This window comes from Pelobates fuscus, chromosome 1, assembly GCF_036172605.1.
Source record: "Pelobates fuscus isolate aPelFus1 chromosome 1, aPelFus1.pri, whole genome shotgun sequence".
NCBI lineage: Eukaryota > Metazoa > Chordata > Amphibia > Anura > Pelobatidae > Pelobates > Pelobates fuscus.
Window position 1 is genome coordinate 449840843 of NC_086317.1, and position 27269 is coordinate 449868111.

The 27269-nt window shown below is 39.3% G+C and overlaps 1 protein-coding gene across 1 annotated transcript in view; it reads right to left on the reverse strand.

Moving 5' to 3' along the window:
• Positions 1-27269, reverse strand: part of DYNC2H1 (dynein cytoplasmic 2 heavy chain 1) — a 330703-nt gene that overhangs the window by 153852 nt on the left and 149582 nt on the right. The window contains exons 72-76 of the mRNA XM_063430335.1: positions 13734-13799; positions 12210-12260; positions 11918-11995; positions 11485-11616; positions 3654-3726 (exon numbers count right to left, since the gene is read on the reverse strand). Of these exons, the coding sequence (XP_063286405.1) occupies positions 3654-3726; positions 11485-11616; positions 11918-11995; positions 12210-12260; positions 13734-13799 (400 nt within the window). The remainder of the gene's footprint in view (positions 1-3653; positions 3727-11484; positions 11617-11917; positions 11996-12209; positions 12261-13733; positions 13800-27269) is intronic.

Here is a 27269-nt window from a genome sequence, read left to right on the forward strand (position 1 = left end):
GAGAACCGAATTTACACAGGCGCCTCTTAGTCGCACTATACAACGAGCTAGAGATCCGAATTTACACAGGCGCCTCTTAGTCGTACTATCAAAAGTCTAGTGGGTTCCAAATTTACACGCCTTCCCACTTAGCCCAGATAGGATGAGAACTAGCGAACCGAATTTACACAGGCGCCGCTTAGTCTCCCGGTCCCTCCGACCTAGCGAACGTAATATACACCCTAGAACGCTAGTCTAGACAAGACACCGGTGTCCGGCTAGGGCTATCTTACACCAGGACCCCGCCTGACTAACCAAATCAAACGGTCTGACTAAAGAGCGTTCGATCGAGCGGTGCGCCTTCGCTCCTTCCCTCCGACAGAGGGGGCAGATACAGATTCAAAAACCCCTTTGGGCCTACCGCACAATCGGTATACCCCTAGCGGGTCCTGCCGTCTAAAACAGCAGTTATCTTACCTCCTCGTTCCTGAACCTGAGTTCACACTCATCGACGGGGACACCCCAGCACTTCTCACGTAGAGGCCGATGATCTCCTGGACAACAGACCAGTGGCGCCGAGACGAAGGGAGGTCCACGCAGAAGTTCAGGGGTGCAGCCGTAGAGAACGTGGGCAAAGATAGACCGTCTCACGCCTCTGCCTCTCAGCTACCGTTGAACGATGAGCTTCCCGGCCAATGCACCAAATGATACCGGAGAAACTGACGGAAGCCAAGCACAGAGAGATGGACACAGGTTTCTTCAGGAAGGAAGAGATTCTTTATTGGATCACCGATCGGGACTCAGAGGGACTAGCGTCACCAAAATACAGCAAAGTCTGAGTACTGAATACATAGAGTACATTCCTTATATAGCACTGTAGCTCCTCCCACAATTAACTACACCCACACATACCCTTAACCTATTTAATAAATAGAGTCTAAACTCATCCATCCGGTCTAACCACGTGGCTCATCTGATACAAAGGAGAGGGACGCGTAATTCCAGTTCTTACATTCCTGCACCTGGTCAGTACAGTGATGACAGTATCTTAGCTACGTGTTATTAACTAACTGATACTACAAACACATATACATACATATGCCTTGTGGCAATCTTAGCCTGCTAAACTTGTATTTTACTGGAATTACATCACAGTATAATGATACAACTACACTATGTTACACTGCCAAGAGAATCATAGCAAAAATAAACTTGCCAATTTCTCGATATTCCAAAACTAAGCTCCCCTTCAGACTCTGTTTGACATGTCTTCATGCTGTTAGAATAATTGTGCATGATTCATGAATTGCAACATTTAATTAATGCTCTTTTAAACGTTACCTTTAAATAACATACAAACCCAGGTATAGTTGATGCTTTAGTGCAAATGATATTTCATGTATCTGCTACTTATTTTAACCCAATGACAAAAAAAAAAAATATGTTTGAGTTCCTATGCCAATCCCTTGTCCAATCCATAGATTTCATCACCTCTCACAATTCTATTATCCTTCTTAATATATCTACTCATGCTTACAAAAATCTCAATCTCTGTTCCTGCCTGAGTATTACAGCTATGGATCATTCAACATATACAATATTAGTCCAATGAACTCTACAAGTGTCTATTTACACTCCGTTTTTCATGGTGCTGTGCTCAGTCATTGGATTTCAACCACTAGCTCCTGGTTCGCCAACTTCTCATTCTTACATTCTGAAGTCAAATACCACTCAAGAGACTTATTGAAGTCCTTATTGAAGTCCTACAGATCAACTTGAAGGACCTACAGATCAACTTGAAGGACCTTGTTATGGTGTGATGAACAGCTCTGCTCAAGTAATTTAAAGTGACAACTTCTGATGAGACCCTCAAAATGGTAGACCACGGCTGGTTTCTGGTCACTGGACCTCTTGGATAACAACCCATGTTATAGTAGCTGTCCATTGCTAGGGTTACCTCCAGAAATACAGAATATACAGTCTAAAATCCCTGTCTGTGCTCATTTGCATATGAAGTGGAGAACTCTGGTGTAGTTGTGGAATCATGATTTTTTGAGTTTTTATGACCAAGTCCAACTTGAGATTTGCAGGTGATGCACAACAATATAGAATATATATTATAATACATATTATATATATATATATATAGCTATACACACATATACACATTTTAATTATCATAACAAGAGAATGTTAATTTTTTAGAATTAAACATACAGCAAAAAAACTCTGCTGCATTCAGAGAAAACAAATACATGCCTTAATTCGTAGGTCACTGCTTGTTCATGGATTAAAAAGAAAATAACACAACAGACGTTGGAGGAATCATCATATAACAAAAATGTGGGAGAACAAAAAATGCACTCACATATCTAAAAGCAAGAACTTTCCCTTTCATTAACTCAAAGCCCACGCTATGCATTTATCAGAGTAAAGCACAGATTTCAGGGCAGTAGTGAAGTCATTGCCATGGTTACATCATATGCAGTCTACACACCCACATCCTGATTTCATGCTCTGTGAATGCTTATTTACACCAATACAGAGTAAGTGGATCAATGGACAATCTGATCACAGATGGCTATTCACTAAACAGTAAACTGTTGTGAGTGCACATACCAGTTTCTTTGAAAGCTCTCTCTGGGCTCCGAAACAAGTTAGTTGCAATGAGTCGGTTAGTGGACTGTCTGCCTGGCCCTAGGTGCTGCGGCCCACTGGGAAATTTCCCGGTATCCCGGTGGGCCAGTCCGGCCATGTCGGTTACAATATAGTTATGGATGCTGGGTGCACTTATTTATTTATTTTCCATAATAATTATGTTTACCCAATATAAGCCAACACATTCTGCCCCTCCTGTCTTACTTGCAGTGTTTTTAATGCAGGCAACAAAAAAATAAAAAAAATAAAATTGACACCTGGTTTTTGGGAATTGTAAGCTTTGAACAGGAGAATGCGGAGGATTCAGTTACAACTCCCCAAACCCCCATTGATGTGCTTATAAAATACTGCTAATGATATAACGTTCTGTAGCTCTGATGAACTCACGTGTGCATGAGTCACCGAGTGAGACTATTTCCAATGCTATAGTGCATGAACATTAATGAAATGCAGGGACTTCTCTAATCTATATAATGCATGAAAAATAATGGGTCAAATCAGGCCTGAAATATCCATTTAAGTAATTAACATATTTGAAATAAGTGTCCCTGTATACTTTATACTTGTTTTAATGTTTAGTTTTCTTACGCTCATTTGTTTTAGCCAGCATTATTTAAACATATACATTACAGTTTGTTTCTGGTTCTATATATATATACACACACACATACATACATATATATTGATGTATTTTTTTTTTTTTAAAGATAATTCACAGGGCGCCCGTAACGGAAACACTAATGTTAACAAGCTTTTCCAACTAACACAAAAAAATCTGCTAAGCATAATTATGATCAGTGGCTTCAATAGCTAATTGGAAAATGAAGTGCGTACTTAACGCGCACACAAACAAATTCATAAAATTACGGTTCAATCTTAAAGACATATAAATATTTGATATATACTTTCGGCATAGCATTGTAGATAGAAAACTCCATCATTTTAGTAACACTGTATATTATTTTACAGGCAAATTAAGTACATTACGCCTAAAAGAAAAATATAAGAAAACTTACCCAGATTTTTAAATGCAAAGAGAGCCATGGCACTTTGAAGCCTGTCTGGGCGAATTGCTTGCACAATTAAAACCTAACCAAAGTAAATAAGAAGAAAATAATAATAAAAAAAAACATATAGAGGTACACTATAAACACAAAAATGTTAAGCAAGATCCAAATCTATAATGAAAAACTCTTAGAAGGGTTACAAACAAGGGTAGTTCTTTTATGATTTATATCTCAGTGTTTGGGAGATGAATCTCTTTCAAATAAGGCAAAGCATCGTAGAAGTGTAGTTCAAAGTTGGGGTTCAGGATGTTTAGACATCACAGGCTTAGCATATATGAATGCACGCTACATTCACGATTAAGTAGTTTGGGGTGACAGGTTTTAGGTCAAGCTTTAAGAGTCTTTGATAAAACATATTTCCAACTAAAATGATTTAAGGCAGCTTTTGCCTACCCTCACTGTTCTCCCAGTGCGTGATGCTTTTCATTAAAAACTAAACAAAGTGTACTTGTTTTACATTGCATTTCTGGTTTGAAACTATCTTTTTTTTACATTTCTGAATATTAAAATGTTACTCCAGCCTCCAACACTTCTGCTTTTAGGGCGAGTTGCACCCCACGTGACTTAGAAAGCTCTGAACTTTGTCCTCGTGCAGCCTAATGTTAATGCTGTGTGAAAGTTAAAGGGACAGTTTAGGTACCAACATAACTTTATTTAATTGGAAGTTATTGTGCCAGGAGTCCCCCCCCCCTCCCCCTCCCCATACCACCCCCCCTATTTGCAGTCTTTGTGAAAAGCTTAAGTTCCCATTTTAAAAAACGTGAAATCTTACGTATGAATTCTATCAAGAGAAACATAGAATGTGACGGCAGATAAGAACCATTTTGCCCATCTAGTCAATATTCTAAATACTTTTAAATTGGTCCCTAGCCTTATCTTATAGTTAGGATAGCCTTATGCCTATCCCACGCATGCTTAAAATCCCTCACTGTGTTAACCTCTACCACTTCAGCTGGAAGGCTATTCCATGCGCCCACTACCCTCTCTGTAAAGTAATACTTTCTAAAATAATTTTTAACCCTTTACCCATCTAATTTAAGACTATGTCCTCTTGTTGTGGTAGTTTTTCTTCTTTTAAATATAGTCTCATCCTTTACTGGTTAAGATCCTTTAACCTTTCCTTGTAAGTTTTATCCTGCAATCCACAAACCAGTTTAGTAGCCCTTCTCTGAACTCTCTCTAAGGTATCAATATCCTTCTGAAGATACGGTCTCCAGTACTGCGTACAATACTCCAAGTGAGGTCTCACCAGTGTTCTGTACAATGGCATGAGCACTTCCCTCTTTCTACTGCTAATACCTCCCCCTATACAACCAAGCATTCTGCTAGCATTTCCTGCTGCTCTATTACATTCTCTGCCTACCTTTAAGTCATCAGAAATAATCACCCCTAAATCCCTTTCCTCAGATGTTAAAAGGTTAGTAGGGTATCAAATATTCTATACTCTGACCTTGGGTTTTTACACCCAGGATGCATTATCTTGCACGTATCCACATTAAATGTCAGTTGCCACAGCTCTGACCATTTTTCCAATATACCCAAATCATTTGCCATTTGGCTTATCTCTCCTGCAGCATCAACCCTATTGCAAATTTTAGTATCATCAGCAAAAAGACATACCTTACCATCAAGACCTTCTGCAATATCACTAATAAAACTATTAAAAAGAATGGGTCCAAGTACAGATCTCTGAGGTACCCCACTGGTAACTAGACCTTGTTTTGAATATACTCTATTGACTACAACCCTCCTTTGCCTGTCATTCAGCCACTGCCTAACACATTCAACAATATTGGAATCCAAACTTAAAGATTGTAGTTTATTGATGAGCCTTCTATGTGGAACAGTGTCAAAAGCCTTACTGAAATCTAGGTAAGCAATGCCACCCTGATCTATTATTTTGGTTACCCAATCAAAAAAAATCAATAAGATTAGTTTGGCATGATCTCCCTGAAGTAAACCCATGTTGTCTCTGATCTTGAAATCCATGTGTTTTTAGATGTTCAACAATCCTATCCTTTAACATGGTTTCCATCACTTTCCCCACTACTGAAGTAAGGCTTACTGGCCTATAGTTGCCTGACTCCTCCCTACTACCTTTCTTGTGAATGAGTACAACATTCACTCATTTCCAATCTTCTGGGACTACTCCTGTTAACAATTATTGGTTAAATAAATCCGTAAGTAGTTTTTCTAGTACACCACTAAGTTATTTTAATAACTTTGGGTGTATCCCATCAGGCCCCATCAAATTATTTATCTTTACTTTTGACAGTTGAAATAGAACCTCTTCCTCTGTAAACTCACATGTAACAAATGACCCATGATCTGCAGTACTCCAAAATCAAAAATCAATTAAAAATGAACTGCTACATTGCATCTCCACAGGACTTATTGCTAACAACACAGGATTCAAAATTGCCACTTGGCACTAGCAAGTGATAATATAGCTTTGGCGAGAAGAAAGTTATCCCTGCTGTGTAGGCGGCTATGGATTGCAGTGGTGAGTAACTTTTGAGGCCTAGCTAGCAAATATTCCTTTTATTTTCCTTCAAACTCAATTCAATAAACAACTGTATTTGTTATTCCTTGATCTGAACCAGCAGCTATACGTAATGGTCTTGTAAGACTTACCAATGGGTTACATGTATGGGGTTGTTTTTTTTCATCTTTACAATATAGTCGCTATATACTCTAGTTCCATACAAAATAATAACCCAAAGATATACATATATATATATATATATATATATATATATATTATAATCCTGCTTGTATCACACCATGTTGTGTTGGTTGAGACAAGTAATGGGTTGAACTGCAGGAAAATACAACTTTAATTTCTGCTGATGAAGTGCCCTTTATGTTTGAGCTGCTATCATCGAATCATCATCTATTGTTAAAGAAAAATAATATGGGGGGAAAAAAACAGAATAATAAAGTAAAAGTAAAAACATGGAAACATGTTCATCGATAAGCGGAACAAATTCTGGGGTTATTCAGTGGCAACTCCTGGTTAAGATTACTTTTTAATCTACAACGTAGTAGCCAATCCAGGTACCAAGTAAGCAGACCCAGCCACAATCAGTGAAATTATGTAACCTTACTGCTTACATTCAAAGCGATTGTCTTCTCCGTGTTGAAAATAACTTTATAATGATACTCCCCAGCCAGATTGTGGGCCAATACAAACATTAATATTGCCTGCCATAAGGTGCTTAAATTACCCCATTTTTCAACACTGCACATACAGACTCCAAGCACAATGACTACTTCAAATCACTAACCCTTTAAGCACCAAGGCCTTCGTTTGGAAACAACAAAATTATTATGTAAACTCTTTTAGCGTTACATGTCTTTACTGGACAATCCAAACAACAGCCAGCTAGCTTGTCATGGGCAGGACTATTTCCCAGGCAGTAACGTTGCCCATCAAACAAATGTCCTAATTTACCCTCTCTACATCAGTAGAAGAAAAAAAATGTGCTTTAAGAAACCTTTTAAATAATTCAACTTCTGAAAGTCTTTAGGTTGATAAAAAGACATAGAATTCAATAAATACATTGATAGCTCTGTCTAAACTATTGTTCATTAAAGTTTTGTAATGGAAAATGAATTATAGTTTAGACACAGCTAAATGTGTGTTGAATGCGGAACTATTAAAGTTTTGGAACGGAAAATAGTTCTGCATTCAACACAAATGTATCTTTAAGTTTTGTTTGTAGAGGGTAATATAAACCAAGCATTGAATGACAATAAACTGAACAATTCTAGCAACCGAAGATTCAGGTCCTGTATGTATATTTCTCTCTGTCAGATCAATTTAAATGTGATGAAAGATATTACAGTGCTTGAAGACTCCTTTCAATGCGGAAAACATTGCTCTTGCGATTTAAATGAAACTGAGGACAATGTCATGTTGTGGAACAAATAAGCTGTTTTATTACTTGCTTTAGTCAATGACACCAGGGATTAATTTGGCTACACTGAAATTAATATGAAAGAAACTAAAAAGTTTATATTAGGTGAAAGTAAGTGGATAGATAATGCACGGTCTTGTCCATGTAAATTATTAAAGCTACCCCCAACCCCCCATGAACTTTTTCAAGTTCTACACATACTCCTAATGTCACCCCCTTCCCTACCAGCAAGGAAAATGCAAGCTAGGGAGAAGAAAATAGATGCTGACAGGCTGATATCGCAGTCCCTTTGTTTATTGAGATTATAAGGGCAAAACAACAGATGTGTCCATTTTAACGTATACCCTGTTGGAAAAGAGCTTTTTTTTTTTTTTAAGAATTGTAATGGCTTACGTGTATGATTTTGAGTTTCTTAGGCTCTCTGGTGTACAGACCAGCTACTGAGGTTAAGACCTATTCTAATATGTCAAATGAGATCATCTCAGTCACTGGTGGGGTGTAAAGTACATTGATTTGCCATCGATATACTATTAGGTTACTGCACTCCATATTCACAAGTGCCCTGGAGTACCATGACATGAGAGCAAACAATAGTCATGACATGTTTATTTTCTAGGTTTGATAGCTGGGAGTGTTAATTGCAGTTGACTTCAGGTGACACCACATAATTAGGGTTGCCACCTTCCTTGTAAAAAAAATACCGGCCATGCTAATTTGCATAATTAATTATGTATGCATGATGTCATGGACGTCACACACAACGTCACGGGATATACAGACACAGACATACAGAAACTGACATACACAGTCATACATAGACATACAGACACTGACATACACACACATACATAGACAGTCATACAGACGCTCACATACAGACACAGTCATACACAGACATACACAGACATTCAGACTCAGGCATACAATTAAGAAATACATATAAATATACAACAAACATTTATTTATATGTCCCTAAGTGCTCCCATCTTCATTACTGGCAGGTCTGCTCTCCCTCTATAAACCATCCCTGCAGAGGCCTGGCTACTTACAAGTTGTATCTCTGTGTCCTATGGAGGGGGGGGGGTAGGGTTGAACACTGCAGAGCTGTAAAAAGCTGCTCTGCCTGATAACCAGTTCAGTGATGGGAAAGCAGGCAGGAGGCAGCCACAGCACACTCAGAGGAGCACTCCTCACTAAGCAGGAGGAAGGGGGCAGAGCTGAATATCGATCTGAAAGAATCTCCCAGATCTGCAAGTATTTGCCTCTCCCACTTTGGCCGTCTCAGGGAGCATGGAGAGAGATACATGCAGAGCTGGGAGAGCCTCCAGAGTTCCAGCAGACAGAAATACCGGCCACTGCATTGCCGGTATTTCTGCAATACCGGCACCGGCCACACCGCCCCAAATACCGGCTGTGCCGGTAAAATACTGGTCAGGTGGCATCCCCACGACATAATCCAACAACAGTTTTATTTAAAAAAAAACATGCAACAGATTTACAGCCACACAGTAGGAGAACAGGCTGGTCGATGAGGATGATCTTTGATCACCTGATGGCCATACCGTCCTTCTATCTGCAGCCCTGAAGCCAGGGTACGTGGTGCCCTTGTGGTAAATCAAGCACCGGGCAAGTGGTCTGATGTTGTGGCTGATCAGTGTATGCATATGTCACATCAAGTTAAAAGCATTTTTTGTCCTTTAAAAAGGTTATATAATAAGTGTTGGTGCAATAAATGAAAAATATGGAAATTGCGGCTGAACAAACACTTGGCAAAAATTACTTTGGTCCTTAAGTGAAAAACAAGCAAATGAAGATTGACTCTTAAGGGGTTAAACACCCTATATAAACTAACTCCATTAACCCCTCTCAAACCTTAAATCAGCGATTTACCCTTCCAGACTCAAACATTATTTTTAACTCTGCATGCAAAATAAACAAAAAAGTGGACTAGGTATCTGCAGAACCCAATTAGTTATAGATCGAATTTGCCCACTGCTGCCAGAGTCAAATATGCTGTTTTGCCACCAGCAGCGCTAAAGGGAGTAGAACCAACTGTAGGTGAAAAAGACTCAGCACAGACGGACTGCTGCAAAGGTGCGACCAGCATCACAACAGTTAATGAATGCAGAACAAGCATAAGATACAGTTCAATACTTGGTCTGCCCTGGCCATAGTGTAATTCTGAGAATTACTGATGTCAACAAATGCGTCATAACAGAAAATTGAATACATTTTTCACAAGTGGAGTTTACATGATAAAACAGAATAGTTAAAGGTTTTGGATTCCAAAAGCTTAGGGTTCTATGTGACACATACAAAAACCCAATAAATAAATGATATGGTATGCGTTACCATTAATAAAAAATGTATTACAAATATAACTATATACAGAATAAACATTACTGTAACTGCAAAGTGCAAATATGTATTTTCCAGTTTTCCTAGACCTTAGATGCTATCTGAAAAATGATAAATGGGCTCTGTGAAAGTTAAACTGATCGCATGATATGGAAAGAAAGAGACTAATGCTCTTTTCCTATTTTTTGTTCTCAACATAAATTCCCGAAGGTTAAAATGAATATAGTGCAGTGCTTAAAATCAGGCAGGTGGAACTTGAAAATCTCCTTCACATACTGATGCAGTGTTATCACTTACCATATTTCTGAAACTTGCTGTTAGAAAGTATCTATCATATAAAAAAAAAAAGCTCAGTTAAAGGAACACTACACACATAGAAAGAACCTCAGTTTGCAGAAGTGCTTTATGTGTTAGTTTATAAAAGTATCGATTTCTATTTGAAATCAGCACTTTTACAAATAATAATAAATCAGACAGCCGAGAAGGTAATTCTCTCGATTCCGTTACCTCTAGAGTTGCTAGAGTGCGCCTGCCTTCTCCCCAAGTCATAACATGCCCGTGAGTGAGTGTGCGCCTATGCATCCACATGGCTCATTTTAACCTTGCGTCCTCTCTGGTCGCTGCGTTGAGTTTGAAAAGCCGTGCGACCACAAGCTTGCAGCTCAAAATGAGATGCTACGCAGTGAGAAGTCTCTGATTGGTCATTATCCTGATACAGACAAATTCTGTGCCAAAGATAAAGGGGAGAGCTTGCGCAGGCTGCAGACAAGAGATCAGCAAGCTGTGTTTAGATATAACTTCAAAGAAAAATAAATACAGGACGCAAAAGGAGCCTCCATAACTCTCTCTTCACTCTATTTGGGACATCCTTATCCAGAACTCACTCCTTTATTACCCTTTTGGATCCAGAACCTTGGTTCAGGAGCTGACTCAGAACATCTTGGAGTCCTTTTGTGGCAGGTCTTTTGACCTATTGATGTGCCTTTCTGGCCACTGTTAGTGGCGGACCACTTGTGAGTGCATTAATCACCTTATCTTTTTTCATTGTATCTAACCGTTTTACACTATGTTTTGTTTTGTGTTTTTAAGTGATTAAAAGCCACTAAAGGCGCTTCCCCGATTTACATGGAGTAAATCGCCCTTATTTGACGCTGGGTGTCCTCACAGAGTCCAGTGTCAAATAAGATCCCCATAGGAAATTATTCAGTATTGCTTTCCTATGGGCGGGTTTGAATGCGCATTCGGCTCCACTCGGGAGCTGACGTCGATGGAGGAGAGGTCACCAGGGAGCCCGGCGCTGGATTAAGGTAAGCCAATATATGGTTAATTAACCATTTATTCGCCGCGGAACGGGGCCCTAGTCACCGTTTTGGTGACTAGGGCTATAGCGTTAGGAATACATATTTGTATTCCTAACGCTATAGTGTTCCTTTAACCATTTAGTATATCCTTAAAAAGTTATGTTAATGTTTATTAGGTGTGTTATACTTGTTACGACATACCTGCTGGAATAAAGAAAGTGTCTTGGCAATAGATGCAGGAAAATCTTGCTCGCAAGAAGAGCTTTGTGAAAATTTACTCCAAAGATTTGAATCTTCCAGATGGAGAGACTGATAAAGAGCTGGGAGAGAGGCCTGTAAGACATAGCACACAGTCACATGACTTACATCAAAGTGTGTGGGAGGATTAAAATCTTCGTTTTTTAATATGCAATACATTATTCTGGACCACAAATGAGGAAGAAAATGCAAGTTGATGTCCTTATAATAGCACAAATTTAAATATGAAAATGTATTAAGAATCATAAACCACCATCTATAGCTTATTTTATTGTATTTTAAGTACTATTTCATTTGTGTAAATTGACTATCTAGTTTTAGTGTTTAAATGCTTTCCAAGACATTTAACAAAAAGCTTTAAATAAAACTGCAATACCTTCAATAGCGCAATCGCCCAAACTCTTTCTTGTTCAATCCACGAAGGAATCTGATCTCGTAGTGTCTTTTGAGAGTCCTTTAAATATAACAAATAAGTACAAATAAGCTCTTTATATTGTCAATGGAGACCAAACCTGATTCCTAGAGGAGTAATCGGTACATTTCAATGTCATGGCACAATGTTACATGGTTACAGAGGGTAAAAAGAGACTTGTGTCTTCAGTCTTTTATACATGTTTTCCTGATGATCCAAAAGACACTTAATATCGAAATATTCCATATTTACTTACAGCTTTCTTAAATACATCTCCAATAGTAACACCAGTGAAAGCGTCCCACTCCTGAAAAATTGAACACATTTAAGGCTATAAAACAAAGTCATGTTTTCAAGAGAATTTTTATATGACTATTTTCTAAATCAAGGTGACAAAAATAGCAAAACAATGATAAGTCTGGCCCAAACAGAAGAAGTTCAAAACAAGTTCGCAAGTCTACATATCAGACTGTAGTCCAGTGGCTATAGAGCAGATGTAAACAGACATCAGGTGGACATTGTAACATCGAGTGATCTAAGAAGCCATAAGACTGATGTGAAAGTTGTGAATATTCAAGAACATTCATAACTTACTGAAACTTGCCCAGTAATGGCAGAAGAACAGAGGACAGTGTCCAGTAAATCCTCTAAATCTCAAAAACTTCAGTACAGTCATAAGATTGCATTAAGATTGTTCTAGACCACAACAATGCTTTCATGTAAGCATTCCAGATAACATGTTCACAGCCTTACAGGCTATGCAAATCAGAGCTGTCCACATTGTTATTATTATTGGCATTTATGTGTCACCAAAATTTTTACAGAACTTTTCAATTATAAATAGGCAGATTTAACAAAGGGCAATTGACATACAAAATAATATTGACAGAGTGAAGTGTTGAAGAAGGTTTTTCTCAGATAAGTTTACAATCTTTGAGGAACAGGTAAGTAATAGGAAGAAACACCAACAGAAGAACAGCATATTGAAGAGATGAAGGGAATGATATGACCAGATCACTCGCCGAAAAAACGGAATCAGGAGTATCTGTTAAAAGGAAATAACGTGATGAATGGAATTGTTGAGGGCTTTGTCAACTAGTGTCATTAGTCAATTGGATCATTTAAGGTACAGGAAGTCAGTATAAGAAGTGGCAAAATGGTGAGGTGTGAGAGTAAGGGTGAGTCAGGAACAAAAGTATGGCATTACTGAGTGAAGAGGGTAAATGTGTAGTCACTTATAATAGCCATGCCAGGAAATGATGAGTGCATGAATAAATGCCGTTGTTGCATTTTGTATTATAGAGGGGTGAATGCAAGCAATATTTTTCAAGTGAAAGTTACATCATCTGGAGACATACTAGAAGTGGGTCAGCAGTGAATTTAATATGTAATATGTATGCATTTGTGTAGAATTTGTGGAATATCCCAAAATATTGGGAGTACATTCTGAAAGAACAACATTGAAATGCTTATATGATAAGAAACACCCAATGAAAAACTTAGGATAGGCAGAGAAGGTTTAAGCTTTATCCTAACGCTATGCAAACACTAAAGAGATCCCCTGGAGTTTGAAACGAATAAATAAAACACAAACTCAATGGTTTACTATAAACTGCAAACTGACAGGTATCACAGGTAAAAGGAAACTGGGATGAGCATCAGAATGAGACCATAGTGGGGTTTAGCCTTGTTCACAAATCGTTAAAGACATATCCTAATTTGTGTATAGTAACAGTAAAACATGATTCTAAGAGCCATAAACGAGACATTTGTTACTTACATTCTCTTGGAAAATCTCTGGGTGCATACCCCGGACAAAATGGAGGGCAAACATTAGCTGGTCGGCCTTTAAAGAGAAATATATTGAATTAAATCCTCATTCCATAGTAATTCTTTGTATTTTGCAGTACAGCTTAATATACAACACAGTTGTGAACTCTACAAACAATTGGGGATATTTATCAAAGTGTGTAAAGTCTGAAAAGTGTTCTTTGGGAGTTCAAAAATCCTTTCCAATATACTAAAGTATGTTAGAAGTATTTTGAAAATGTTGCCTTTTGTCTTCTGACACAATTCATCCCCACTGAGGATTATGTGCACATATTCTGGAGAAATGACAGAAAATATACATGTATTGTTTCTGGTACAAAAATGGCAGAAGTATTAATAAATGGAATGTGCTAGACAAACAGTAAAGCATATGAAAAAAAATCTGGAAAAGTTACGAAAGTAATAAATAATGGGGAAAAAAGTCAGAAATTATCATTTACCCCAGAAAAGGCAAGATTGTTCACTGACATTTTGATTAATCTCCGCCATCGCCCGGCCCTATTTATGAAACAATCCTTTAATATTTTACTGACAAGTGACAATAAAAGTCGAACTAATTTGACAAATTGAAACAAAAACTATATTTGGTAGTAGGTACTCGTAGTTTCAAAGGAGATTAGTACAATAAGGTCAAAGATAAATTAAGTGTATATTAAAAAGGTTAATAAACACCCATTTTATATGACTGGAGAAAAATTTAAGCAAATCACAATTTGCTTCCCTATTTAGTTATTTTTATATTAGTCTAGCATCTATTATAGTCATGGGGCAACAATACAAAGTATGCTGCTGCTTTTAATGTCACAGGTTCAGTTACTCAAACCAATCAGGAAGAAAGTAACTTGGAGTTTGCACATACAATTATTTCCAATGTAATGTAGGAGCAAGGAAACACTGTGCTATAATCTAAAATTAAAGGAGAACTGTCACCACAAAACAACTTTTTTTTAAAAATATAATAGTTTTCTTTTAAGTTTTGAAGGAAATTGATTTTTTAAAATTTAGTATATGTAAAATAAAAAAAGAGAAAAACCCATCCCATATGACGGGATCCTTCATGCCATGCATGCACCTATGGTCAGAAGATTAGTCTCTATGGTCTACACAGCTTCACTCCATGCACAAAAGCAAAGAAGACCAGAGAGACTGTCCGTTTTCAAACACTGTCTGACCCGCGGTGAATGTACAGTATATGGCTGAAGGATCCTGTCATATACTAAAGATAGGGATGAGCTTTTAATTTATTTACATTTACATATACTTCATATATAATTAAAAACTGAACAAAAAACACTTGACGAAAGGATAATTATATTAACACATTTTTGTGACAACTGTCCCTTATTTTGGTTCATAAGATCAATTTAACAAATACAAACTAGGGTAACCGCTCCTTCAATTATATATGCAGAAATAAACAAAATATTGACAATATCATCATACTGCTAACAAGCCTGATCAAATTAAATTTCTTTACTCAATTAAAATGCCAATAACAAAACAAACCAAACACAAGCATAAAACAAGCTCTTGCAGCCAAGTTGTATTTAGTATAGTGTAATTTAGTTAAAGCATTGTTTACAAACTGTTTTGAAAGGGACTCCAATATTTTACATGGTACTAGGGTCTGAGGAAGGCAGCACTGCTACCGCAAACCATTTCTAAAGGGCAATTAAGCCAGAGATGATGTGCGGTTGTCTGGCGTTTTTTTTTTGTGTTGCAGGTTATTTAGGAAAATGTAACAGCTGCTCAAATTAAAAAAAACGTACAGTATCTATACTGAGCCAGATGAGCGTGACGCAAATAAATTAGCAAGCTATAAATAAGGGTTAGCAATGTACCAAATTTCATCTGCCTATGTATCTCCCTAGCCCTGTGTCTATGTATCTCCCTAGCCCTGTGTCTGCCAGACAGACTGGGCTCGGCACGGTAATTACTGCAATCACGCTGGAGACCTGTATAAAATGGAACGCTACTTTCCTTCCAATTCAGGTCATAGTGCAAAATCATGAAAAATGCAGCTTGTTACTCGTTAACAGAAGACGTTTCTATGTCTGGATTCACTTGGGAGACTTCGCAAATGCCCATGTGCTGAATTAGTTACTCTTTCTCTGCGGCCATTCATTTCACAAACTACATTTTAAAAATGCATGGGGTGCCGGGTTAAAACATTGCACTTAAGCAAAGATAGAACTGCACAGGAAAAGATTCTGGGAGCATCTGCCGTTTGTGGTTTAAAGCACTTTATGATGAAATTAGAATGACTGCCCAACTATTTTTCTTTAAGAGTTATCAGACAGGCTTGTTTGATCACAAAGTACCTGAGGTTATACGGGATTTAACCCACAAAAAAGTACTATATATTTTAGACTAATATTTTACCAATTAGTTCCAACTCTCACGTGTTTATTGAAGACTAGCAATTATGAATTTTATTATTGGACACATCTCGATCCCCATTGCGAGTCCATCCTTGGAAAAGCTCAACTCACTACCAACTGTGTAAAATTAGCAGATACAATCAAGATCTATCTATTATTAGCCATCCACAAAAACAGTTTCATTAGTAAAAGTATTGGTGCTATTTTTTTTCCTCCAAAAATCTCCTACCTTAAAGATGTGCCATATTTTAAATAAATTATATTTGTATACATAGATACAGGGCTAGGGAAATACATAGACACAGGGCTAGGGAGATACGTAGACACAGGGCTAGGGAAATACGTAGACACAGGGCTAGGGAAATACGTAGACACAGGGCTAGGGAAATACGTAGACACAGGGCTAGGGAAATACGTAGACACAGGGCTAGGGAAATACGTAGACACAGGGCTAGGGAAATACGTAGACACAGGGCTAGGGAAATACGTAGACACAGGGCTAGGGAAATACGTAGACACAGGGCTAGGGAAATACGTAGACACAGGGCTAGGGAAATACGTAGACACAGGGCTAGGGAAATACGTAGACACAGGGCTAGGGAAATACGTAGACACAGGGCTAGGGAAATACGTAGACACAGGGCTAGGGAAATACGTAGACACAGGGCTAGGGAAATACGTAGACACAGGGCTAGGGAAATACGTAGACACAGGGCTAGGGAAATACGTAGACACAGGGCTAGGGAAATACGTAGACACAGGGCTAGGGAAATGCGTAGACACAGGGCTAGGGAAATGCGTAGACACAGGGCTAGGGAAATACGTAGACACAGGGCTAGGGAAATACGTAGACACAGGGCTAGGGAAATACGTAGACACAGGGCTAGGGAAATACGTAGACACAGGGCTAGGGAAATACGTAGACACAGGGCTAGGGAAATACGTAGACACAGGGCTAGGGACATACGTAGACACAGGGCTAGGGAAATACGTAGACACAGGGCTAGGGAAATACGTAGACACAGGGCTAGGGAAATATGTAGACACAGGGCTATGGAAATACGTAGACACAGGGCTATGGAAATACGTAGACACAGGGCTATGGAAATACGTAGACACAGGGCTAGGGAAATACGTAGACACAGGGCTAGGGAAATACGTAGACACAGGGCTAGGGAAATACGTAGACACAGGGCTAGGGAAATACATAGACACAGGGCTAGGGAAATACATAGACACAGGGCTAGGGAAATACATAGACACAGGGCTAGGGAAATACATAGACACAGGGCTAGGGAGATACATAGACACAGGGCTAGGGAGATACATAGACACAGGGCTAGGGAGATACATAGACACAGGGCTAGGGAGATACATAGACACAGGGCTAGGGAGATACATAGACACAGGGCTAGGGAGATACATAGACACAGGGCTAGGGAGATACATAGACACAGGGCTAGGGAAATACATAGACACAGGGCTAGGGAAATACATAGACACAGGGCTAGGGAAATACATAGACACAGGGCTAGGGAAATACATAGACACAGGGCTAGGGAGATACATAGACACAGGGCTAGGGAGATACATAGACACAGGGCTAGGGAGATACATAGACACAGGGCTAGGGAGATACATAGACACAGGGCTAGGGAGATACATAGACACAGGGCTAGGGAGATACATAGACACAGGGCTAGGGAGATACATAGACACAGGGCTAGGGAGATACATAGACACAGGGCTAGGGAGATACATAGACACAGGGCTAGGGAGATACATAGACACAGGGCTAGGGAGATACATAGACACAGGGCTAGGGAGATACATAGACACAGGGCTAGGGAGATACATAGACACAGGGCTAGGGAGATACATAGACACAGGGCTAGGGAGATACATAGACACAGGGCTAGGGAGATACATAGACACAGGGCTAGGGAAATACGTAGACACAGGGCTAGGGAAATACATAGACACAGGGCTAGGGAGATACATAGACACAGGGCTAGGGAGATACATAGACACAGGGCTAGGGAGATACATAGACACAGGGCTAGGGAGATACATAGACACAGGGCTAGGGAGATACATAGACACAGGGCTAGGGAGATACATAGACACAGGGCTAGGGAGATACATAGACACAGGGCTAGGGAAATACATAGACACAGGGCTAGGGAAATACATAGACACAGGGCTAGGGAAATACATAGACACAGGGCTAGGGAGATACATAGACACAGGGCTAGGGAAATACATAGACACAGGGCTATATATATATATATGCATCAAAACCCTTTATAGCTTTAGGTATATTGTGTTTAAGATGAAGTACTCAGTTTGATAAACAAGCTAAGCTTTATAATACATTATATTTGAAATTTGCTCAATTTCAGCTTTTAGTTTCCCTCCTGGATAGAGATATATCAACACAACACTATTATTATTATTAATTGTGGGACTATTAGTTAGACAATATTGCACCCCATATCCCACCCACACAAATACATACATGCTTAGAGATACATATTAGCACATAATTATCTACACATATACACAAATTATGACCAGTGATTACATATTACAAAATGGTGACTAATAAAGTTAGATAGAAGGAAACTTTGCACTATTTCAAAAGGTGAAACAGGACAGCTTTGTTTTAGAAGATGTCATTGGAGGAGTGGTCAGGGAAGGAGTCTACTCCATATTAGTTTCGGTGAGATTGCTGCCTGCCTTCCTACCATTCGTTTACCATTTTATATTGAGGCAAAATTTATTCTATAATATATAATAATCTTTTCAATGGAATGCTTATAGGTCACGTATTGACTTTGGTTAAAGTTAGTGGTTTTGAATGTATGCATTCTATCTGCAATCATTGGCTCCTGAGGATTACTCTCAATGGATCCTCTACATGAAGACCTTAAAACCTCACAAGGATTTTGTATGATTTCTCTTGTATCCAATAGCCTAAAGTTACACTCTGGGCACCATAACAACTTCATCAGAAATGTACATATTTTTCTCAAGCCGTTTAGCGAATTGAAAACTACTGAGCCTATCTGCGGCTCCCTTGTTCCAGGCTTTCTTCATTAAGTCTCAGACTGCATCAGAAGTAGATGGGCAGAGCAATTGGGCAATAACGAATGACGTAAACTGGTGCCCAGGGAGCGCATCATAAAAATTTAATTTGAAGTTGTTATGGTGCCAGGATTATTCCTTCAATATTAACCTCTGACACATATATTCCTTCTTTATTAAATTTAAAATATAAAATAAAGATTGACAAATGTAAAAAGAAAAGAAAGAGTCAAGGCAAGCTATTCCTGTTATCGTTGTTTCAAGCAAGAAGGCTATTCTTAAATAATGGTTCAGGGAATGGCAATATTCCTTTATAATCGTCCCCCGTTTTGGATTTTTAGCTTTTGAAGAGAGGTTAATACCAGGAAAAAAAACCCGCAGCTCATCCTATTTCTGATTACTGAGCTGGAGGCAAAACTACATGACACATTAAATGTTAATATTTCCATTCACATGGCTGTGAAATCAATAAAAGTATGATCATTTGGCAATAAATTATGAATTTTAAGACTTTATAGGTTCCCTTTCTTTTCTTGTAAACCTGTTTTAAGGTGACCTTGCACAGATTAATATGTGAAACACATTTTAATCAAAATTCTTTACAAAAATAAATAAATGATTTGCAGGAGTACAACTAATGAAAATTAAAATGGCCCAATTTTGCTTCTATTAAGCTTTGACATCTGCTTTATCATCTAATTACACATGCAAAAGAAACATAATTCTCAATTAATTTTAAATGTAAGGATGGTGCACATGAATGCAAAATATTTCTGGTTATTTTCGGTGACATTTTAAAAGGTACGCATGCCCTTGCTAAAGAGGAACACATTGATGTGTTTGAATACCTCTTATTTAACACAGTATCATATTTATTCATTATATGCCTCCCTTTGCCATTAGGAAATATAAGCTCTCAGTGTGTCCTCTTCAGGATAAAAATAAGGCAGGTATTCTAGAAAAATAATGCTATTGAGGGATTCATGGAGAGTTAGGTGGTTTATGCATGTCTTCAGTATATAATTCTTTGACAAATTATAACAAGAAGTAGAATTTAGTTTCATACATAGGCTGTCCTGAGAATTGTGGCCAATTTACAGTTGCTATAGTGGCTGTCAACCTTAATCCTACTCCTCTTATTACTGACATGCAGGAGAGTTGCTGAAAAAAATAGATATTTTCATTTTTGCTCATGGCATATCACTGACAGGAGAGGAGTTTAATTGATAGCCCAAGATGTAAATAGTAGGAGTGTAGCGTCCACCAATCCCAGGAAGGATACTGCATTTGTGTCAGAGTTCTTGGGTTGTCCTTTAAGTTTTACAAACAAGACAAATGAGCGCATGAAATTAGCCAGATTAGTTGACTTTTTATTAATGTTGCCTCAATTTCCTGTTAAATTTGTATAGCAATGCTGTAATGTATAGTAATCTCAGTTTCGGTCACCTCCCTGTCATTTGGAAGCAATCTAGTACTTCTCTGGTCTCTCTAATTAACAAAGTTTTTTGTTGTTTTTTTAACCACAGAACCGATTTATCTCACACTCCCTAAACCTACTTGCACGGAAACATGGCTCTCTCCCTCTGATTCTGCTACCATTGCCTCACTTTACCCACAACCCAAGACAGGCTGAAAGTAAAGGTGGCGGTGTAGGATTTCTGCTTTCACCCCACTGCTCCTTTAAAACTCTGCCCCACCTCCCCTTCCCTATCTTTCTCCAGCTTTAAAATTCACTCAATTCCCAAGTAAGGGTATTGGCTGACTGTAGACACTCGGGTCTACCGACCCCACTAACTATCGCTCCCAACCGAGAGCATCCATATAACCTAGGGACTACATCTGAACTGTACAAGAACCTATTTTCCATTACGCTACCACTTTACCTACATGCTGATTTTGAACCAACCCTTGTTTTGACTTACCAAGCTACCCCGGGATTGACCTCTCCTGTTGTAAAGCATCGATGTGAGAGGAGCAAGCAAACCTGAATCCGGGACCGAGCGTATGATGTCTGTCTACTACACAGTCTACTTACACTATCCTGCATCTCAGTTGTACCATGTGTTTCTGCACAACCCACTAATGCACGCACAGTAAGACAAGAGTGGGGATTATGCAGCAATAGTCCCTTACTGCCCCACATGTCTCTAACGCAGCTAAGTGTCCCATTCTATACCCAGGTGAATTGAAGTTTGTTAACTAAGACAACTCAGCGTGCTTGACTTTACATCTACCTTCCTGATATCTAGCCCTGTGCGTGGCAAGCATTGCTACCATAAACTACCTATTTAAGTGTGTCAATTCATTGCCAGTTGTAGTTTCTGTGCCGCGTAGGGAGACTGTGTACTTTTCAGCACTGAAAATTTAGCATGTTTATATTCTACTTAATAACTGGCCTTGTTTTATTACCTCTTGCAAACAAAACCTCTGTTTACGCTTTACGTATATTACACAACAGTATAGCATGTTTATATTTTACTCACTTATTAAAAAATATGGCATTACTATCTAGGGGATGTTGAACTACGCTGTGATATCCATATCTTGTATACAATGCGTGCATTTCCCCTTTATTCATTCTGTACCACCCAAAACAAGTGCCTTAATAAAAAAAAGATAGACAAAAAAAAAAAGTGTCTATTCAAACCCACCTCTGCTAACATAGCTGTCATCTATCGCCCCCCCTGGTTCCCCTAGTCTGTTCCTTGACCATTTTTCTGCTTGGCTACCCTACTTCCTTTCAAGTAATATCCCTTCCCTAATTCTCAGAGATTTCAACATTCCCATTAACCCACCCCTGACCTCAGTAGCTTCCAAACTCTTTTCTATTACCTCCTCCCTTATCATAGTGGGTAAATACTCCCACACATATAGCTGGCAATGCCCTTGATCTTATTTTTTTCTAATGCATGCACTCTCTCTAAGATCCACAACACTCAATTTCCTCTCTCAGATCACAACCTCTTATCATTTGTTCTTGAAAGACCCCTCACCCAACAGCCTCACCCCAACCGCCCTCAACTCAGAAAGGGCCTGAATTATCTTGACCTCCAGCAACTCTCAGCTGATCTCCATTCAAAACTCTCATTCATCCCCACTTTCTCCTGTACCTCTCTGGCTATCTTCTAATATAATGCTACCCTCACCTCTACCCTGGACGCTGCAGCCCCGCTCCAAAGATGCACCTCACCTCAAGGAAGATGCGCCTCCAACCGTGGCTCACTGAATCGACACGCTACCTGCAGAGATGCTCCCATTCAGCTGAACGCTGCTGGAGGAAGGCCCGCACCTTGTCAGACATCGTCCATTATAAATTAATTTTGTGCTCATAAAGCACAGCCCCCTCCCCCCTTACAACACAATCCTACTTTTCCTCTCGTTAGTTCATGCTCACGTAATGCCAGGCATCTCTTTAATACCTTCAACTCTCTCTTTCGCCCATCTCAAGCCACCATTCAAACTGACCTTTCAGCAAATATCCTTGCATGCTACTTTACCGACAAGATTGAAAAGTTAAGGAAATAATTCTCCCCCCTTTGCTCCTCCCTCTCAGAACCACACATGGACCATACCTTCCCTGCCCTACAGGCTTTTTCCCCAGCTACAGAAAGGGGGGTGGCTTCGCTTTTCCTCTCCTCTCGTCCCACCACCTCTCCGCTTGATCCAGTACCTACCCACCTTAACAGATACTCTTCTCTTGTACCATCCTTAAAACACATCCTAAACTGTGCTCTTTCATCTGGTGTTGTCCCTGCTCCCCTTAAGCTTGGTACTATTGTACCCATCCTAAAAAGCCATCCCTAGACCCGTCTTCCCCTTCCAACTATTGTCCCATATCCCTGCTTCCTTTTTCCTCAAAACTTCTAGAAAGACATGTCTTTACTCTATCTATACTTACCCAAGTCTGTCTCTTGCACTCCTAAAGAGTCATACCCTACTCTCACCTCCAGCTCTGCTACTTTTCCACCTTGTTTGGTGGCTCTCACCCTTGCTGCCCTATTGCATATTTGTACCCCACCTCATGTAGACTGTAAGCTCATTTGAGCAGGGTCCTCGTCTACCTATTGTTCCTGTGTCACTGTGTAATTGACTCATGTATTATAAATACAATAATATTGAAAAGCACTGCGGAATTAGTTCGCACTATATAAATACCAATAATAATAATAATAATAATAATAATAATAATAATAATCACTGGATGTTGTGGTTTTTTTTTTAAATCAACAATATTGGGGATATTAAAACCCCCACATATGACACCAACTGTCATGTTAAGATCGAAGTCTCTTAGATCACATGTTCCCCAATCTAAAGTTTGGTTTGAGTAGCTGAACCTCTGGACCATATCTGCATATTTTTTAAAATGAGTAAAGGAAGTCATTTTGTTTGGTCTGGGAAATGTGGGAGATGTTTCTTTGTGGTTTGATGTCCAAGACATGCATTAATCGCAATCTTTAGAAGACGCTTGTTAGTTTTAAACCGAGAGCTAATATTACATAACTGTAAACGTTCTACTTTACCTTCACATTGTAACTTTCTAAGTCTATTTTATGGCAGAATAACAGATCTGAGTCTGTGCTTTTAGCCTCTTACCATCCTATAATTATATCTGTAATGATGGTCGCAGGTAGTATATCTACACTTCTTAGAATTGCCATTCTGTTTGCATATAATTGCTGTTTACACAGATGACAATTTAAAGTCCCCCTTGTGGGTATGTCTACTTCTAAATGCTAGTTGGCTTGTCTTGATATACATCATATTCTTGGTCATGGTTCTGATCTTTCTGCAATATGAAATGCCACAATACAGACACTAAAGACTCATTTACAAACTTGCTACTCCTTTTTAACGAACAGCTTCCAAGTCTATTGCTACTTTTAGAAAGTAGAAGCCGTTTACAAAATTTCACAAGTAAAGAAAGGGAGTTACAGAAAGCTCACGTTCCTTTCTTTTGGAGCCACTAACTATTACTTAGCGACTGGTTTCCAACCCCGTCGTTGCTCATTATTGGCTGCTTCTAACGCAAAAAAACAACTTAAATAGACACTATAGGCACCAAAACAACTTTAGCTTAATGAAACAGTTTTGCTAACTTACCTATTAAACGAGCAGGACATAAGAAATTCAAAATTCAAATCACTGCATTCTAACTATAATGGGCCATTTTTACTGGTTTCAGACTTTTAGATGAGCTGTTTGTAGTGCTGGAAGCAGCTCTTTAAATATCTGTTCATACCAGTAACCCCAGGTGGATACTTGTGGCTCTAGTAAACTTGCTGAGGCCAATTATAATGGCCCAAGACCTTTTGATGAGCTGCTTCCAGCGACTCATTAATTGAGCATTTAAATGCCTTTAAAGAGATTGTGATGTGAGCAGTATTATATCCTTGCTCACACCACTGGATACCTGAGGATTATGTAAGTCAGCTGGGGCCATTTTTAGCAGCTCCTGACTGACCAATGAGCACTCTGCAGAGCTGGAAATCAGCGCAGGCACAGAGCCCATTAACTGATTCATTAAAAGCTTGATCGTGGTTTTGAGGGGTTGAGACCACTTTGTGGAGACCCTGCTGGGTCTGAATAGACCCTGGCAGGGTCACCAAGCCTGTCCCCAGCAAATATGCACCGACACTGGGCTTTGCCAGGTTTCCAGCACCGATCTCTGTATACTCAGCTGGGAATCAGGCTCATTCAGAACTACACTAAGTGTAATTCAGCCAGTAGATGGTGGCACTATATCTCCATCTACTGTGTTTAATACAGTGAAACCCATTTGTAATATCAGAATTGATATTAGCAGTGGGTTACCTTAAGGTCAAGGTTGGTGTTTGAAGTGGGATTAGGGTTGGGATTAGGTTAGCGTAAAGTAAGGGTTAATACTGGGTATGGATTAATGCTGTTTCAGATTTAAAGATAGTGAAGGGTTGAAGTTATAGGGACACTCCAGACACACTAAAGCACGTATGCTTGCTGAAAAGCTTTATTTGTGAAAAGTGTGTCCTCTTTTTTTCATTTTGAAAAAAATGCAGATTTCAATAGAAATTTACACTTTTTTTAAATTAACCTGGTTAAACCCCCTTCATTTTCAAGAAAAGAACATGCCCTGTTACTTACTGGTTTTCTTAGCTCAGTGGAGCTAAATTCAAGAGGTTGCTCAGAGCACCTGCCTTGCAAAGACTTCACTTGAGCTGCATTGTGAATTCTCTGAATGGACAGCCACAGAAAGTATGGGTGTGGTTAGAAGGAGAGAGTTTGCATAGGCAGCAGACACAAGCACTGCAGGTTTTGCAAGCTGTTTTTAGATTTACTCCAATGAAAAAAATGTTTAGCTAGGTAGGATGTTAAAAGAAAGCCATTTCTGTGCTTTAAAAAAGTGATATATAATATGTATGGGGGCACTTGAAGATAAACCCAAAAATTATGGTGGAACAAACCTATGGCTCAAATTCAAAGTTTTGGTTTAGAATATGGACAATTGCCTCTGTCATGGCTGCATCTTGTTTTTTGTTTAACTCCGCTCCCAACTCATGGGCACCGCCATCTTTGTGTGGGCAGAAGTAGGCCCTGAGGAACACGTTATCTGCCCACACTAGATAGCACTGTTAAATTCCCACGTATGTTCAGTTAAACACTTGGGCATTCGTTATTGTGCGAAATTCAGTCGGGAATTTCGGCTATTGGGGGAAAATTTTATTGACCACAAGAAATGGAGCGGACAAGCGTAGGAAAAATACACAAGAAAGTAGTCCCTAATTTGTCTTATGTTTGAAAGAAAACTAGATCAGGTAGGAAGAAAAGAAGAATTCTCTTCTCTATTCTGAGAGAGGAAGTGCAGAGGAATCAATAGGAGAAAGGTAAGTTCGGTGTGACAGTGCCATTTTAAGGGTTAAACAAAATTAGCAATAAAGGACGTTTAAACATTAGATCTATCTTTACAGGAATTGTTTAGAAAGGCTGTGTGATTAGGGCTGTATAACAAAGTATTTAAACTCTTAAATGGCAGAAAATTGAGTGGTGATATTGCAGGGGCATGATCTATACACCATAACTGCTTTATTAAGCTAAAGTTGTTTTGGACCCTTTAAACACCAGCCTCAGGCCTGGTGTAAAGAGGTTGTGCATAGGTAAATCACAATACATCATATTGATACAAAAAGTCATGTTCCATCCCTGTCACTAAGTGTTAACTCAAAGTAGCCTCTCACTATTGGCCACACAGGGTGAAGTGTGCATGCTAAAGTGGATATCTGCACTTTATAAGCAAGTCGCAATATGCAAGTGTTTTATATCTGTAGCACAAGTCGTTAGTAGCAATTGTTTTCAAAGACTTCGCAATTAAGTTGGAAACCTGGTGTTAATTTGAAACTTCTGCAAACTACCAGCTGGTTTAAAAGGGACAGCTTGAGAGGGCGAAGCTTGGGCATCACGGTAGCTGGCTGCACATCGAGTGAGCTCTCAGCTTGAATCACATACTCAGACTTATTTACTGAAAGCCAGCTCACTACAAACGACTCAACCAACTACTTACTTCTATCTGGTGCACTAAAGGAAGCTCCTGAGAGTTTGGGCGACTTACCTGCTGAGATCCAACTGCGGACTACCACTGTTGCTGGATGGGGGAAATAGACGATCCCCTGCCCTGCGCAACACTGCAACTCGTGAAGTCTGCCACTCACCCAGTCTCCCCAACCTCTGGACCTGTGAAGGATATCCCAGTCCCCAGTGAGGCACACATACCTTCAGGCTACGATCTGTTGGTTGACCCGAGACCCGCGAGGCAAACCTAAAATGGCCACCAACCTAGAGACACCGCAACCACGGACAGGCCTAAGAGCCCTAGTGGCTTGACTCCAACAACAGATTTGAATCTGTCAGAAATTCTGGCGCCAACTAAGCGACCAATCTCAGATGTTATCACCCCCTGTTGTTCCAACGCCCCACAACGGCACACTGGAAGTCTGTCTCTCACCCAAGCTGGGGGTCTACTTGGAGCATAGCTCACACCTACCTAC